At 42.5% G+C, this 15,043-nt stretch overlaps 1 protein-coding gene across 1 annotated transcript in view; it reads right to left on the bottom strand.

The window, feature by feature from the left end:
• DDR2 (discoidin domain receptor tyrosine kinase 2) overlaps positions 1-15,043 on the bottom strand; it is a 121,128-nt gene that overhangs the window by 80,878 nt on the left and 25,207 nt on the right. The window contains exons 8-10 of the mRNA XM_075832266.1: positions 14,953-15,015; positions 10,914-11,044; positions 9,813-10,011 (exon numbers count right to left, since the gene is read on the bottom strand). Coding sequence (XP_075688381.1) covers positions 9,813-10,011; positions 10,914-11,044; positions 14,953-15,015 — 393 coding nt within the window. The remainder of the gene's footprint in view (positions 1-9,812; positions 10,012-10,913; positions 11,045-14,952; positions 15,016-15,043) is intronic.

Below are 15,043 nucleotides of genomic sequence, written 5' to 3'. Positions count from 1 at the left end.
GAGTTTGACAAGATAGGTTTTGTTTCGGACTCTGTGTATTGTTTACCAAGCTCAGAATCCCATTCCCGTAGAACGTATGGTTTTGAAGAGTAAGTATGGAGGAGCGAGTAAATATTAGACATAGATTTCGCTATGGGAGTAGTGTCCGTGAGTAGATTTCAACCCATTTTAAGTCCCGGAGAGGACAGGGGATTTGACCACAGGTCTCTCTGAAGGACAACTAATGGAGGAAGATAGGTTCTTCTGTAGTGCTAGGGGATATAAATTTAGAGAGATCCAGATTGGGATTTTGAGATTAAATGGCTTTTATAGGGGAGTTAAGTTTAGACCAAGGTGTATCTATATTGACCATTCAGTTGTTTATCCAGGAGGGGATAACACTAATTGGCATCAAAGGAGATGGTGAATCGCTCCTTGCTAGGGTATACTTTGATTGTGCCCCTAGTGATAACGCTGGGTATCTCAGATTTCCGTGGAGAAGGTTTAATGGTCCATAGGGGAAAAAAGTGTCTCTCAACCCTAAAATCGTTTTTTCAATGTCTGCATGTATGGGAACTGGACGGGGTTATACTAGGTCCAACCAGTGTAAGATATGATTTGCTCTGTAGTATGCATGCACATCTGGCAGCGCAAAACCTCCCTGTTTATTTTTCTGCGTAAGGAGGGACTAAGCTATTCTTGGTTGTTTGCCTTTCCATAAAAAAGAGGTGAATAGGCTACGCAGTTGGCTAAAGAAGGATTTAGGGAGTTCAATAGGTATTATCTGTATTATATAGAGAATTTTGGGTAAAATATAAGTCTTTAAAATGTTCTTCCGACCTACTCACGATGTTAATGGAAGTTTCATGATGGTAAGCTGTGATCTAAAATTGGATAGAAGAGTAGAGTAGTTAAGGGAGTACAGAAGTTTGGGGTTAGCTGGGATCTGCGTTCACAGAACCTTTATGGATTTTTCAGGCTATTTAAAAGGGGTGGAATGCTTTAATGATTTATGTACAGATGAGGGGGCCGAGATGTTTAGAATTTCTGATTGATCTAGGTTTATTTTAAAGTAGGCTTCACCAAAGTAGTTGAATAATTGCAGAATTACGGGGACTGCTGTGGCTGGGTTGGTAAGTAGTATAACTACTTTGACTATAACTATAGTAATTTACAAAAGCAGCTGTTGTATGAGTATAGCTACCCACTTTTAGTCCATGTACTTCTACAGTCTTTCAGTTGCTGTCTAAGGAGCGAAAGATCATCTTGAGAATTTTGTACCACTGTATGCTTACTCAAAGTTTCAAGAGTGGAGATTTGAGATAGCAGGGAATTAATATGTTTCTGAAAGTGTGTTTCTTGAGGAAGGACAAAATCTACCTTAGATTTCCTCGGTAGAATGATAACCTGGCAAAGTTTTTGGGGCATACTGAAACCATGTACATTATTTGAATCAATTTTAAGGGAACCCATGACATAGTGTTATTGAAAATTTAGACAATAGTTGTCTCGATAGTTACCACCAACAAACAAACAAACTAATAAAATGACTCTTGAAAAATATTTGAGTTATATAAAAAAATTATTTGTGTACTAGCATTGTCAACTTATAATAGATCAGTAGTTGATACTGAGATAATACACAAAAGGAAGGGGGTAGGGGGAGCTTAACTAAAAGAGTGGATAGAGAACCACCAATATATGGCCACCATCCATGTTCCTAAAAGTGTGTGAGAAACATGTATGCAAAATATCTGGACACATGTTCAGAGTAATGTAAGGAGGAGTCATATTGACCGTAAAGCAAGACCTGAGGAGTCTAAAAAATAAGAGCAAAAACAGAAGGTAAAAGTATATAAATCAAAGCAAAAAGAGAGACTCACATTCCTGAGCAATTAGTCCTTGAAGACTTAAAACCCGAGTGTCGGGGCGATAATCAAAGACGATCCAGAACAATAATTTGGAAGTCATAAAAAATCGTGACAGCCTCAAGTGTTCTGAAGGTCAGATGGCGGTTTCTTAAAACTCAGAGTTCTACCGTCAGGGCGACTTGACCACTGCGAAGTTAAAGGCATCTCCGGCATGGAGGGTGCACAAGATACTGGTAATCAGAGGGATGTCAAGTGGAGTGATGTCCAAATTAGTGTCTAATAGTAACCGTGCCTCCCTCTTTAGATACAACAAGGCCGAAAGGGTATAACCATCTAAACGGAATTTTCTTATTACAAAGGAAGTCCGTAAGTGGTTTAAGGATTTGTTTTTTTCGCTGCAGCCTCAACGCTGGTGAAAAAAAAATCCTAAACCCACTTGGAATATATCTTGGTATAGTTGTATCGTCGTGTTTTCAAATAATATCTCTTGTGACTGTCTAGCTTTTTGAAGTATATCGGCCGTATCTACAAAACTGAGTAGGCCACATATGACATCACATGGAGGGTCAGAGCCTTTCAGTTTAAGTCTAAGGGCTCTATGGATTCTCTCTATAACAATCTGATTTGCCCTTTTCTGATCTAGTAGCGAGGCATAAATTTGGTCAGCTGGAGATGATAATGCTTCTGGTGCAGTTGTTTCAGGTAGGCCGCGTATTTGAATGTTTTTTTCTCTGGCTTCTACTCTCTTAGTCTTGCAGTGTCAAGTAGGTAGTGTTCAGATGTGCTACCTGAGTTGAAGGGTTAGATTGCAGAGTCACCGTCATTTGTAAGTGCGCAGCTTGGGCAGTTTCCAGCTCTTCCACTCGGTGGCCAATGTGTTTAATGTCAGCTTTTATGCCTGCCAGTTCTCTCAGAACAGAGAGTGCGTTGCTTAGGTCTTTTGTCAGGAAAGAGCAAGAGATCATAGAAGAGGGCCCCGCTGCCTCAGAGCTGGCACATGAGCTGTCATAATCAAATTCATCATGCATGTCCTGATCACGAAGGTTAGCTAACGCCATTTTCGAGCGACTGGCCAGATGGGTCGCCCCTTTCCTATGTATGTATTTATCTAGTTCAGATTGTTGCTTCTTTTGTTTAGAGGTTTCTAGTGCGTCTTTCTGGTTGCTTTTTCCAAATTTTCCTATGTTGAGAGATCAAAGTGTCCATATCCTGAAGAACACGGATATGAGGTATATAAGCAAAGATCAGTGGTGGGCTATATCAGAAATAAATGTGATCAAAGCAAATAAAACGTCTCATAAATGTATAGCGCTTTAGAGAATTTGATAGTCCAGGATGAGAGGAGCTAAATGTCTATAAGGGCCAATCCAGGGTAGTGGTGGCAATGTAGGCAGGTGGCTTAGTCCGGTATAAAAGGTTAAGTATGCAATTTTTTAGTAATGGTGTTGGTAGCGGCTCCAATTTATAGCCTGAGCCTCCTATCATATAGGGCTTTAGTGTCCAATGGAAAAAGAGGGAGGGTAATGATGAACGGACCTGTATGGCGGTTGTCCTGTGTGGACGTTCGCCTCAGAGCAGCAGGTCACATGTGCCGTTGATTTAGGAGGTCCAAGTAATGCATGGATGGTTGATAGGCTTGGGTGAGGGTAAGTGTGGCACCTCACCTGTTTCTTGGTGATGAAACAGCGGTTCGCGAAATTCGCGCTTTCTATCCGGCTGTATATCCGGCCGCGTGTATAGTCCTCAGTCCGGGGACACCTGTATTTTCTTCAGAAAACCCCTCAAATTGCTCGTCTTAGTCGCAGGGTGTAGGTGTTATGGAATTGGAATTTGAGCGATTCACCAAAGGCTGTTGGGGAGTAACGGGAGAGAGCATGCACATAAAACCACAACCTCGAAACCGTCACAACTCTGATCGACAGTGTCTAAGGAGACCCTAAGGTGTTCGCCAGAGCCGACCGCAAGGTGGGAAGGACTTTGCTCCTTAGGACCCAGGTTGTTTTAGCAGAGTTCAGCGTTGGATAGGAGGTGTAATGCAGACTAACCTGAGCAGGAAACCAGACAGCCAGGGATTAAACAGAAAGGCCAAATAAAGGCAAGCGGATATCAGGAATAGCAAAGGTCAAAACCGTCCGGGAGCAGATAGTCCAAAATCAGCTAACAAGGGGTTAATGAGAGACAAGCCACGGTCAGTTTCCAAAAGGTCCGGGAGTCAGGAGTGCAGGGAATGTAGGAAGCTTGATCAGACACCAGAAGACAGGAAAATTCACAAGCAAAGACAGGTGGGAAAAGAAAGGTATAAATACAACCTCACAGCTGATTGGCAGAAGGACAGAGAAGAGAGATTGGTTCAAGGTAAAAGAAGAACCGCCCAGAAGCTAGAAAGGTTGTCATAGCGACCTTAAGGGCACAGTTGTATTCCTAACAGTAGGTATAGGTAGTGGGTGTCGGTATTGGTGAGCTCTTGTAGGAGGATGCCAGTGAGGATAACGTTGAGGCCGCCAGTGATCAGAAAATTATCACCTATCCTGTGGACTGGGGATAATTTATGATTTTCGGAGCACCCCAATAAATACAGTTTATATATACATATATACACAGGAGGTGGTCATAATAATGTGACTTGACTAATTTCGACGTCAGGAGCGCATAGCCCATGAAGGAAGTTGTTTATCAGTTACAAAAAGGGATGATTATTGACTTTCAGGCCAAGGGTGGCAGTATTTCTCAAACGGCGCAGTTTGTAAACTGATCGCGTGCTACTGTGGTGAGAGTGCATCGTCAGTGGACAAATGGCACCATTGGGAATAACTGACATGAAAACTGCGGAGCACCACGTGCCATTGATGAGAGGTGAACGTCGGCTATGAAGGTGCATGAGGGCCGAACGACACGCTACAGTGGAGCAGCTCACCATGAAAATAAACCAGGGGAAACCAGCAAACGACATTGATCGTGAGGACGGGCGTCCCGAACTCCCAGATATTCCTCACTGCACCCTCCCCACAGTGAGGAGCTTGAATGTAACAGCGGTCAAGCATGCGCCCACCGCTCAATTCTCCATCTGAGAATGACAGAAACAGTTTAGCACTGTATTTGGCTGTTTCTATCATTCCCATAGATTTAGAATTGAGCGGCATCACAGATTTTACTGCTCGTACCCATTTGACTAGTAGATGATAGGGTAACTGTTGCATTAGTACCTCGGGGGCATTCAAATAATGGATTTGGATATCTCATTTAGGCCCTGGGGTCGTAGTGTCTGTAGTTTGAACATCCAGTAAACCTCTCTTTTTTTAAGGGTTTCAAATCTGCTGTGGATTTTGGGGTGTATAAAAATCTAGAGTGTCGTTGTGATGGGTTGTGTTTCCATTCTGTGCGCAAAACAGCAATGTCTCGGTACCTCTAGTCAAATGGCTACGAGCAGTAAAATCTGTATACTTACCAACATTTGTATGTCCCCCTTCTAGGAGAAGCCATCCCCCAAACAGCATGGAGTGTATACTCCTTTTCCTCCCTGACTAATTGTCATCTCCTGTACACGGTTATAGATACCATAACAACCTGCTACATACAAAACACGTAGCTTTCTCCAGGCTTATTGTAAAGTTATGTTGATATCCCACCAATGCGATTCTCACACTTCTGATACCCCACAACACATATCAGCACCCACAAGAGACCTGCTGTTAAACCTGAGAGTATCATATAACAGTCAATCTATACATAACGCCTCGTAACCTATCAGCAAAAACCGTAATACCTGAAAACACATGCCACCAATAGGGGAAATGCAGCCCCGCTCTTAAAATGTACCTGGCGTTTTGGCCAGCTTTTCGGAATGTCATGTGCGTGTAAGTGCGTAGGGGCACTATTTCAGGCCATTGTGTGACTTGTGTGTGTGGCATTGTTTGGCAGTTTTCCCCTCTGCGGGCTCTGTCTCTGATTCTCAGTTGTCTTAAAGCTAGTGGGCGGAGCCTGATGGCTGTCATGTCTTCTGTGCACTTTTTCACAGAGAGTAGGGGATCCTGCTCTCCTGTCTCTATCTGTCACATGTATGGGGGCTGCAGCAGCATGGAGGAGATTATGTAGCAGGGATGAGTAGTGTGGTTCAGATTCCAGCACTGGGGTGAGATTTATATCTTACCAGTAGTGTCCCTGTGTTTCTCTCTGCTCCTGCTTCCTCCCCCTGCTCATCCCTTCCCTCTCCATAGGCTTACATGCAGCATGTCCTGCTGAGTCACTCTCTGCTCCCTCTCCCTGCTCCCCTCTCCCCTCTCCATAGAAAGTTATGGAGTTTGCATGAATGAGAGAACTACATTTTGGCAGTAGGTGAATTACAGAGCTGTTTTATATCAAATATACTATTAGATCGGCGTGAGTTATTGGAAAGTTTATTGTCCATTTAAATAAATTCTTGAATTTTAAATCATTAAACCTTTATATGTGTATACCCTTTTAATATATTTCTAATAGACTTTTAACTTATTTAATAAAGGTATACTAATGTTTTTTGTTGTTTTTTTTTTTTTTGGTGGGATTTTTTCCTTTACAATCACTCACCTGACTGTTATCACCACACAGTGTTTGTACCTGATGAAGAGCCCGGTTTGGGCTCAAAACGCTTAATCTTGTGCCTTGCGTTTACTTTTTATGTAAGAAAATTCTTTTATACATGAAGATAAAAGAGCCTTTGCATTTTTCCCTGAGGAACAGCGCCAATGAGAGTTTCAGTGTAACTACTCATTTTTAAACCTTTTAATTCCTATTGAATTACCGGCTCTCTTCGAGAGACCGGGGAACGACTGAAGACTGACAGTTCGGTGGATGACTATAACCTGTGTTGAGTATGGTGACCATAACTGCAACTCCCGCTTTCTGACCACAATCTTCTCTGCTTTACTATCAAATATTCTCTGCCTCCTCAGGTCATCCCTACGTATCAGACATACAGAAATCTACATGCCATTAACACTGTGAAACTCATAGACAGTCTACAGTCCTCATTGTCCCCTATCTCTTCCCTCTCCTGTCCCAATCTGGCTGCCAAACTTTATAATAACACTCTCAAAAATGCATTGGATGAAGCAGCCCCCACTACACTCCGAACCACCCGACAAAGACGACGACAACCCTGGCACACGCCTCAATCCCGCTTTCTTCAGCGGTGCTTGAGATGTGCCGAACGACTGTGGAGAAAATCGCATTTGGATGCAGATTTCCTCCATTACAAATTTATGCTCAAAACTTACAACTCTGCCCTTCACCGCGCCAAACAAGTCTACTTCACTTCTCTCATCTCCACACTATCTAATAATCCAAAACGCCTCTTTGATACTTTTCACTCCCTCCTTAGTCCTAAAGTGCAGACGCCAATCACAGATCTCAGTGCTGAAAACCTGGCCAATTATTTTAAAGTTAAAATTGACAACATCCGGCATGATATTATCTCCCAGTCCCCTAGTAACATCGATCCCCTTCCCCCCCGCACTCCCTCTTCTTCACTCTTAGCATTTGACCCAATAACTGAAGAAGAAGTCTCGAGGCTCCTCTCTTCTTCTCGTCCTACTACGTGCCCTAGTGATCCTGTCCCCTCACACCTCCTCCAGTCCCTCTCCCCAGCTGTCACTAGTCACCTCACTAAAATATTTAACCTCTCTCTTTCCTCTGGTATCTTTCCCTCCGCTTTTAAACATGCCATTATAAACCCATTATTGAAAAAACCAAAACTTGACCCATCCAGCGCTGCCAACTACCGACCAGTCTCTAATCTGCCCTTCATCTCCGAACTCCTGGAACGCTTGGTCTACTCTCGCCTTATCCGCTATCTCTCTGCTAACTCCATTCTTGACCCCTTACAATCTGGTTTCCGCACTCTACACTCCACAGAAACTGCCCTTACTAAAGTCTCAAATGATCTCTTGGCGGCTAAATCGGATGGTAAATCCTCTCTCCTGATTCTTTTGGATCTCTCTGCAGCCTTTGACACTGTAGACCACAAACTCCTACTTAACATGCTCCACTCTATTGGCCTCAAGGACGCGGCTCTCTCTTAGTTTTCCTCCTATCTCTCTGACCGCTCATTCAGTGTGTCATTTGCTGGTTCCACTTCTTCTCCTCTTCCCGTTGATATCGGGGTTCCTCAGGGATCAGTCCTAGGTCCGCTCCTCTTTTCTCTCTACACAGCTCCTATTGGACAAACCATCAGCAGATTTGGCTTCCAGTACCATCTCTACGCTGATGACACCCAATTATATACCTCTTCCCGTGACATCACCCCTGCTCTAATACAGAACACCAGTGATTGTCTGTCCGCTGTCTCTAACATCATGTCCTCTCTCTATCTGAAACTGAATCTTTCTAAAACTGAGCTCCTTGTGTTCCCACCATCTACTAACCTCCCTAAACCTGATGTCTCCATCTCTGTGTGTGGCACTATCATAACTCCTAAGCAGCACGCCCGCTGTCTCGGGGTTATTTTTGACTCAGATCTTTCCTTTACTCCTCACATACAATCACTTTCACGCTCCTGTCATTTTCACCTCAAAAACATCTTCAGAATCCGCTCTTTTCTTACGGAGGAAACTGCCAAAACTCTCAATGTTGCTCTGATTCACTCTCGTCTTGACTACTGTAACTCATAACTAGTCGGTCTTCCCCTCACTAAACTCTCCCCTCTCCAATCTATCCTCAATGCAGAAGCCAGGCTCATCTTTATGACCAACCACTACACCAACGCCTCTAATCTGTGCCAGTCACTGCACTGGTTGCCCATCCCCTTCCGAATAAAATTCAAACTTATTACTCTCACCCACAAAACTCTCCACAGTGCTGCACCTCCTTACATCTCCTCCCTCATCTCTGTCTACCACCCTACTCGGGCTCTACGTTCTGCCAACGACCTTAGATTAAAATCCTCCATAATCCGAACCTCCCACTACCGTCTCCAGGATTTCTCTCGTGCTGCACCCGTCCTCTGGAATGTGCTACCCCAGACAATCAGATTAATTCCCAATATCCACAGTTTTAAACGTGCCCTGAAAACACATCTATTTAGACAGGCCTATAACATTCCCTAATCTGACTCCTTTCCATGGCCCTCCATTTAGATTAGTCATCAGAATAAGATTCCCTCACACTCCTTCTCTTCATGTCTGTCATACACGGATACTGGCTGGTGACCGGCTCATGCAGCTTTATGTTACCACCGCATGTGTATAAAAATGGCCGGACCATTGTACAGAACAAACACTATTACACTTTGTGTCTCCCTTATGTCCTCATAGATTGTAAGCTCTTGCGAGCAGGGTCCTCACTCCCCAGGTTTGAATTGTAAATGAACTTTGTCACTATGTAATGTCTGATATTGTTTGTTTCATGTTCCCTCTAAATTGTAAAGTGCTGCGTAATATGTTGGCGCTATATAAATAAAGATTATTATTATTATTAACCCCTCCCCCCTGAACAACCTAAGTTCCCCACATGAAGAGCTTTTCTCTCTTTTTTCTCCCTATCTAATGAACTTTTGGTTGTTGTTGCCACTTTCTGGCACTAACAGGAAAGCTGCAGCAGCTGCAAAAATGGCAACAGCAGGCAAAGGGGGGCACAGAACTCACCTAAGACATGCAGGGGGTTGAAATTATTTAATTGCATGGGGACTGAAATTTCTGATGGTGGCTCTGACCACAAAAACCTTTCTTGTACACTTATCATAATATGCCATTACAAATCAGGACTGCCTATTTATAGCACTGCATTGTAAAGGTCCAGGTATGAGTATGACTTTCCTCACTCACTATACTTATGCCACTGCACATATGAAATATGATTTTATAATATTTTGTATTACTTAGTACAAAAATAAAAGCGGCTGAAACATTTTCACTTAAATATTTAATATTAAAATTCCTTAACAGATTTAGGGATTCAACCGTTAATGTTAAAAAAAATTCTATCGCATACCGGCTTCTTCTTCTACTACTGCTTGTGCTGTAAGCTCCTGATAGTCTGGCCCAAGAGGAAATATCCTATCATAGGTAGAATTGGATTCATGTTCGCTAGTTGACATAGACTCATGCCTTCGATTTGCATTGTATGTATTTGAATCACTGGGGATTGAGAGGCTGACAGTCAGCTCTTCGTCCAACATCCTTCTGGATGCCTGAAGATAAAAAAGCAACAAAAATGAGTACTTTAAAGCAGTTTGTCAGCATTCCCCCTAAACGTCCACCTAAAATTCATGCAGTCGATAGAATAGAGAGAACCATAAATAAAAGTTTGTCTTTCCTTTACACTTCCAATTCCTTTCTGATCCACTCCGGGCATTGGTTAAAATAAAACGGTATTAAAACTGCACCGATTGCTGCATGTGTGAATCAAGCCTAAGGCTTTCTTAACACAGTTTTTTTTGTCCTGTGCTTTGTGGCGTTTTTTTTTACACATGTGTTTTTAATACCATTCTGTTTTTCCAGGTGCTTTTGAAGTTCTATTAAGGAAGTCTATGGAGAAAAACACCATAAAAAATTACATATCTAAAACATGAATCGATTTGACAAAAAAACCAAACACCGCTGACCCAAATACTTTACAAACCAAAACTTTATAAATATATTTAGATTTACTTTAGACTTCTTATTGACATAGGGGCCATAGTGTTTTATCACCACCCCCCCCCCAAAAATGGCAAAAAGAACCCTAAAACACAGCAAAAAAAAAAACGCTGTGTGTAATTCTAGCCTAATACTGCTCAAGATCTTAGCTTTAAAGCATACCATACAAGTAACTGTTATGTTATGGCACTTACATAAAAATTTGTTTACAATATACTTCATTACTCTGTGTTTTAGGTATACCCTATCAGGGATTCTAACAGGACTGCCCTGGGGGTCCTTGTTAGACCTAGTGTCGGTCCCTTAAAAGCGTAAGCGCCGGAATCGAACAAACTTGTGTTTGGGATATAACTTTTACATATTTTTAGAAATGGTTGAGCAAGATTATAGATATGAACATCAACTAAACAAGAATATATTTATACTAGTAATAGTAATTGTAGCTAATAAGTACCTTCTCTAGCATCTTCTGCCAAAATTGTCGCCACAGAATAATAACGATAATCGCCACAAGTATAAAGATGATGGCAACTAAACAACCAACCAGAAGACGCGTATTGCTGTCATCTATTTTAAGGGTGGGGTCTAGAAGAGAATACATGTATTTGTAATTACACTTTATTAGAAGTGCTCATGCATACTGTTTGATATAAATCGGGTTCCAATTATAAAGAAATTATGTCAAGCTCACACTCTGTAAAGGTAACTCTATAGGTAGGGAATGTTAATAGCTTTTAAGAACACCCTCTGCATAAAATGATGTGTACAATGTGTGTGCAAATAAATAATAACACCCCTAGCTGCCACATATAACAAGATCAGCTTCCTTACACTGGATTTTACATACTAGAAAGTATGAGAACAACAGACGCCTGGGGCTAGTTATAGGGGGTGCAGAGGTAGCAGTCACACCTGGGCCTTGAGGCCTGAGGGGGTACAAAGGCCCCTCTGCCACATTAGAAGACACCAGTATTAAAAATGGCACATAGTAGGTGGGGGCCCTGTTAAAGATTTTGCATTGGAAGCCAGTAGCTTCAAGTCTGACAGACGCTCTGCTTTTTTATTCCTATTTAATCAGACTATACCACTTTAAATGACTCTGTAAACATAGGAAACACATGCATTAGGCCCAGTTTAAACATTCTAGTTTTGATGCAGTTTTTTTCTGCACATTTTCGAGCAGGTACCAGGATTGGAACATACAGGAGAAATGTAAATGAATCTCTTATGTTTTCAGATCCACTCCTAGTTTTAGCTACAAAAAGACTGTATGTAAAACTGCAAATCGTAAAATAAATGTACTGATTTTTCCAATTTGATTGCACTTACTGCATTGGTTTCAAGCTGGTAAGACACACAAAAAAATGACTTCACAATAAAAAGTCTTGTAAATGAACATTCATGTGTGGTGGTAATGATGTGGCAGTTTAATTACAAAGTGTTTTTGTCTACAAACATGGCAAAACCACTGCAAATACTGCATAGCATTTTAAAGGGGGGGTACTCTTGGAAACGCTGAATCTCTTTATCCTCGCAACTGGCAGTGAGCATGTCTCGGATGGCACTTATTGATGTTGCTGGGTACCAATTAGTGATATGGCGATCCCTCTTCAATGGAATTGGGTTGAAGAATGGTTGGCATTGTACCCACTAGGCGCAGCCCCAGGGAACCGATTAAAAGAAACTAGGGTGCTGTACTGTGATAGATTTGTCACCCTGGGGATTTGGGCTTTGTTGTACTGCGTGATAAAAGACCTGCAAAGACCTCCTCTTGAGACTGAGCGTCTTGTTGATGGTCATATATTTCATAAAGCTGTATAATATTTTGATAATGTATTTATAACAATTTCCATATTTTGGATGGTTATATATTTAATAAAGAGGCTGCCGTTATTTTATTAACTCCATACACTTTGCGACTGCTCATTTCGAGCAAGGAGAGGTTGTAGCATTGCAAAGTTTACATAGATGTGCCATCGCACCTCTGCAATACCCTAGTCATGAGTTGATAATATTTCGAGACTACTTAAGCCAAGCTACAGTATATGCAGACTGGTATTGAATATTAAAATAAAACCTGCATTTTAATGGCCTCCAGTAATACTTGGAAATCTTTTGGAAAGTATTCTAAAAAAATAAAAATCCACTTCATAATCCAGCAAATATTAGATTTCAATAAATAAGAAATGCTTTATTAATGTATTCCTATTATTGTTACTATGTAATTAATCTCATCCTTATCAAAAGGTCTTTGTAATAATTAAAGCAGAGAGCCACAGTCAACTCAGAATTGGAGGAGGAACATATTAAATGTGAAATTTGCCACTCCGCACATTGGCAAGCCCAGGAAGTTTCATGCTTTGAGTTTTAAGCTATTCAATCACAGACTTGCTGAAGAAAAGAAAGTGGTACAACAATACTGCATATTTTAGGCTCTGTTCACATCTGTGTGTTGGCTTTTATTTTTAATGGAAGTCAGGACACAGTGCTGGGTCTGTAATTCAACAGATATCCGCTGAACCCAACTCATCCAATTGACTTTTAAAGGGGTTTGCCGTTGTTCGGCGATGTGTTTGTTGTTTTGACATGCGGCACTATTCTACCTATCAAGTAGGACGGAATTTGTGACAGATTTGCAAGTAATGTGTGCTGAAAATATTATAGTACTATATCATACAAATAGGCACTGTTTGGGAGTTAGGGTATGTCTACAATATTGTTAATGTGGAAGTCTAAGGCTATGTTCACACGGGGTATTTTGCCGAGTTTTTTGACGCGGGAACCGCGTCGCAAAACTCGGCAAAAACGGCCCGAGAACGCCTCCCATTGATTTCAATGGGAGGCGTCGGCGTCTTTTTCACGCGAGCAGTAAAACTGCCTCGCGGGAAAAAGAAGCGACATGCCCTATCTTCGGGCGCTTCCGCCTCTGACCTCCCATTGACTTCAATGGGAGGCAGAGAAAGCTCAATGGCCGCGGGCGAAAAACGGCGCGAAATTCGCCGCGAAAATCGGCGTGCAGGGAGAGGAAAATCTGCCTCAAAGTTCCAAACGGAATTTTGAGGCAGATATTCCTCCCCCAAAATACTCCGTGTGAACATAGCCTTAGGCTGGGTTCACACAGACTTTTTGCAAGCGGAAAATCTGCCTCAAAATTCCGTTTGGAATTTTGAGGCAGATTTTGCTCTGCCTGCATGCCGATTTTCGCTGCGTTTTTCGCAGTTTTTTGCCCGTTTTTCGCCCGCGACCATTGAGCACAGCAGGCAAAAAACGCCACAAAATACGCTTTCTCTGCCTCCCTGTAAAGGATCTGCCAGACACAGCTTCTGTGTCGACGCCCGTGGTTAGTCAGTCTGCACCTGCTCCTAAGTCTGATCGAGTGACCCCTCCTTCTACCAATCAGGCTGGGAGGCTGAGGAGTGGGAGAGCCTATCACAGCCTGGCCTGACGGAGCTAGCTCCCGCCCTCTGTCTATTTAAACCTTCACTTCCTGCTCCTCCTTTGCCTGTGATTCTGTAATGACGGGGAAGGGAGACAGACAGGTGAGCCCTAATCTACCCGCCACTCAGTCCTTGCTTACTTGCAACAGCCTGTCCTAGGCGACGGCGTACAACTGGGCGACGGTCCCTACGCTCAATAAGTGCACGACAGACAAACAGACAAGGGTACACTGAAGCTAAGGGAAATGGGGCAGTTGCCCACGGCAACACCGTGAGCAACAAGAGTAGTGAACGAGCCGAGTCAAACCAGGAGTGTACGAGGTACCAAACGCAGAGCAGGAGAGTAGTCAGTAAGCCAGGGTCAATATGAAAAAGGGACAAAATAGTTCAAGCAGAAGCAGCAGAGCCAGGAAACAGGAGAATCACAGGCAAAGGAGGAGCAGGAAGTGAAGGTATAAATAGACAGAGGGCGGGAGCTAGCTCCGTCATACCAGGCTGTGATAGGCTCTCCCACTCCTCAGCCTCCCAGCCTGATTGGTAGAAGGAGGGGTCACTCTATCAGACTTAGGAGCAGGTGCAGACTGACTAACCACGGGCGTGGACACAGAAGCTGTGTCTGGCAGATCCTTTACACTCCCATTATGTAAATGATAGATAGATCAGATAGATAGAGCATGTCGCTTCTTTTTCCTGCAAGACGGTTTTGCCGCTCACGGCAAAAAAACGCATCCGCGTTTTCCGACGCGATTTCCGCGTAAAAAAACGTGTAAAAAAAACTCAGTGTGAACTGGCCCTTATTGTAGCCTGTGCATATAACTCATGGCTCCTATCTTGAGACACACAACATAGGGTCATGTGGATTTAAAGCCACTGGGTGGGGAACACAGCTGTAACTCATGGCTCCAATCTTTCGATAATCTGTCAGAGCTTCAAAATTATTGTTTATAAAGGTAAATGTGATTCTAGGGATTTTTATTCTGCTTCTCTCAGCTATATTCATCCAACATCTTTTTTGTTGACAATTTCAAGATAAAATATTTATTTGTATCTACATACCATATGTAGTTGGAACACTAGCCGGCCGTGGAGGACTTAATGAATTGTTGTACATGGCAGCATCTGTTGACATCGAGGAAACATATTGGTG

Source organism: Rhinoderma darwinii, chromosome 7, assembly GCF_050947455.1.
Source record: "Rhinoderma darwinii isolate aRhiDar2 chromosome 7, aRhiDar2.hap1, whole genome shotgun sequence".
Lineage (NCBI taxonomy): Eukaryota > Metazoa > Chordata > Amphibia > Anura > Rhinodermatidae > Rhinoderma > Rhinoderma darwinii.
Note: the sequence above shows the minus strand (reverse complement) of the source record. Positions and strands in the feature narration are given on the sequence as shown.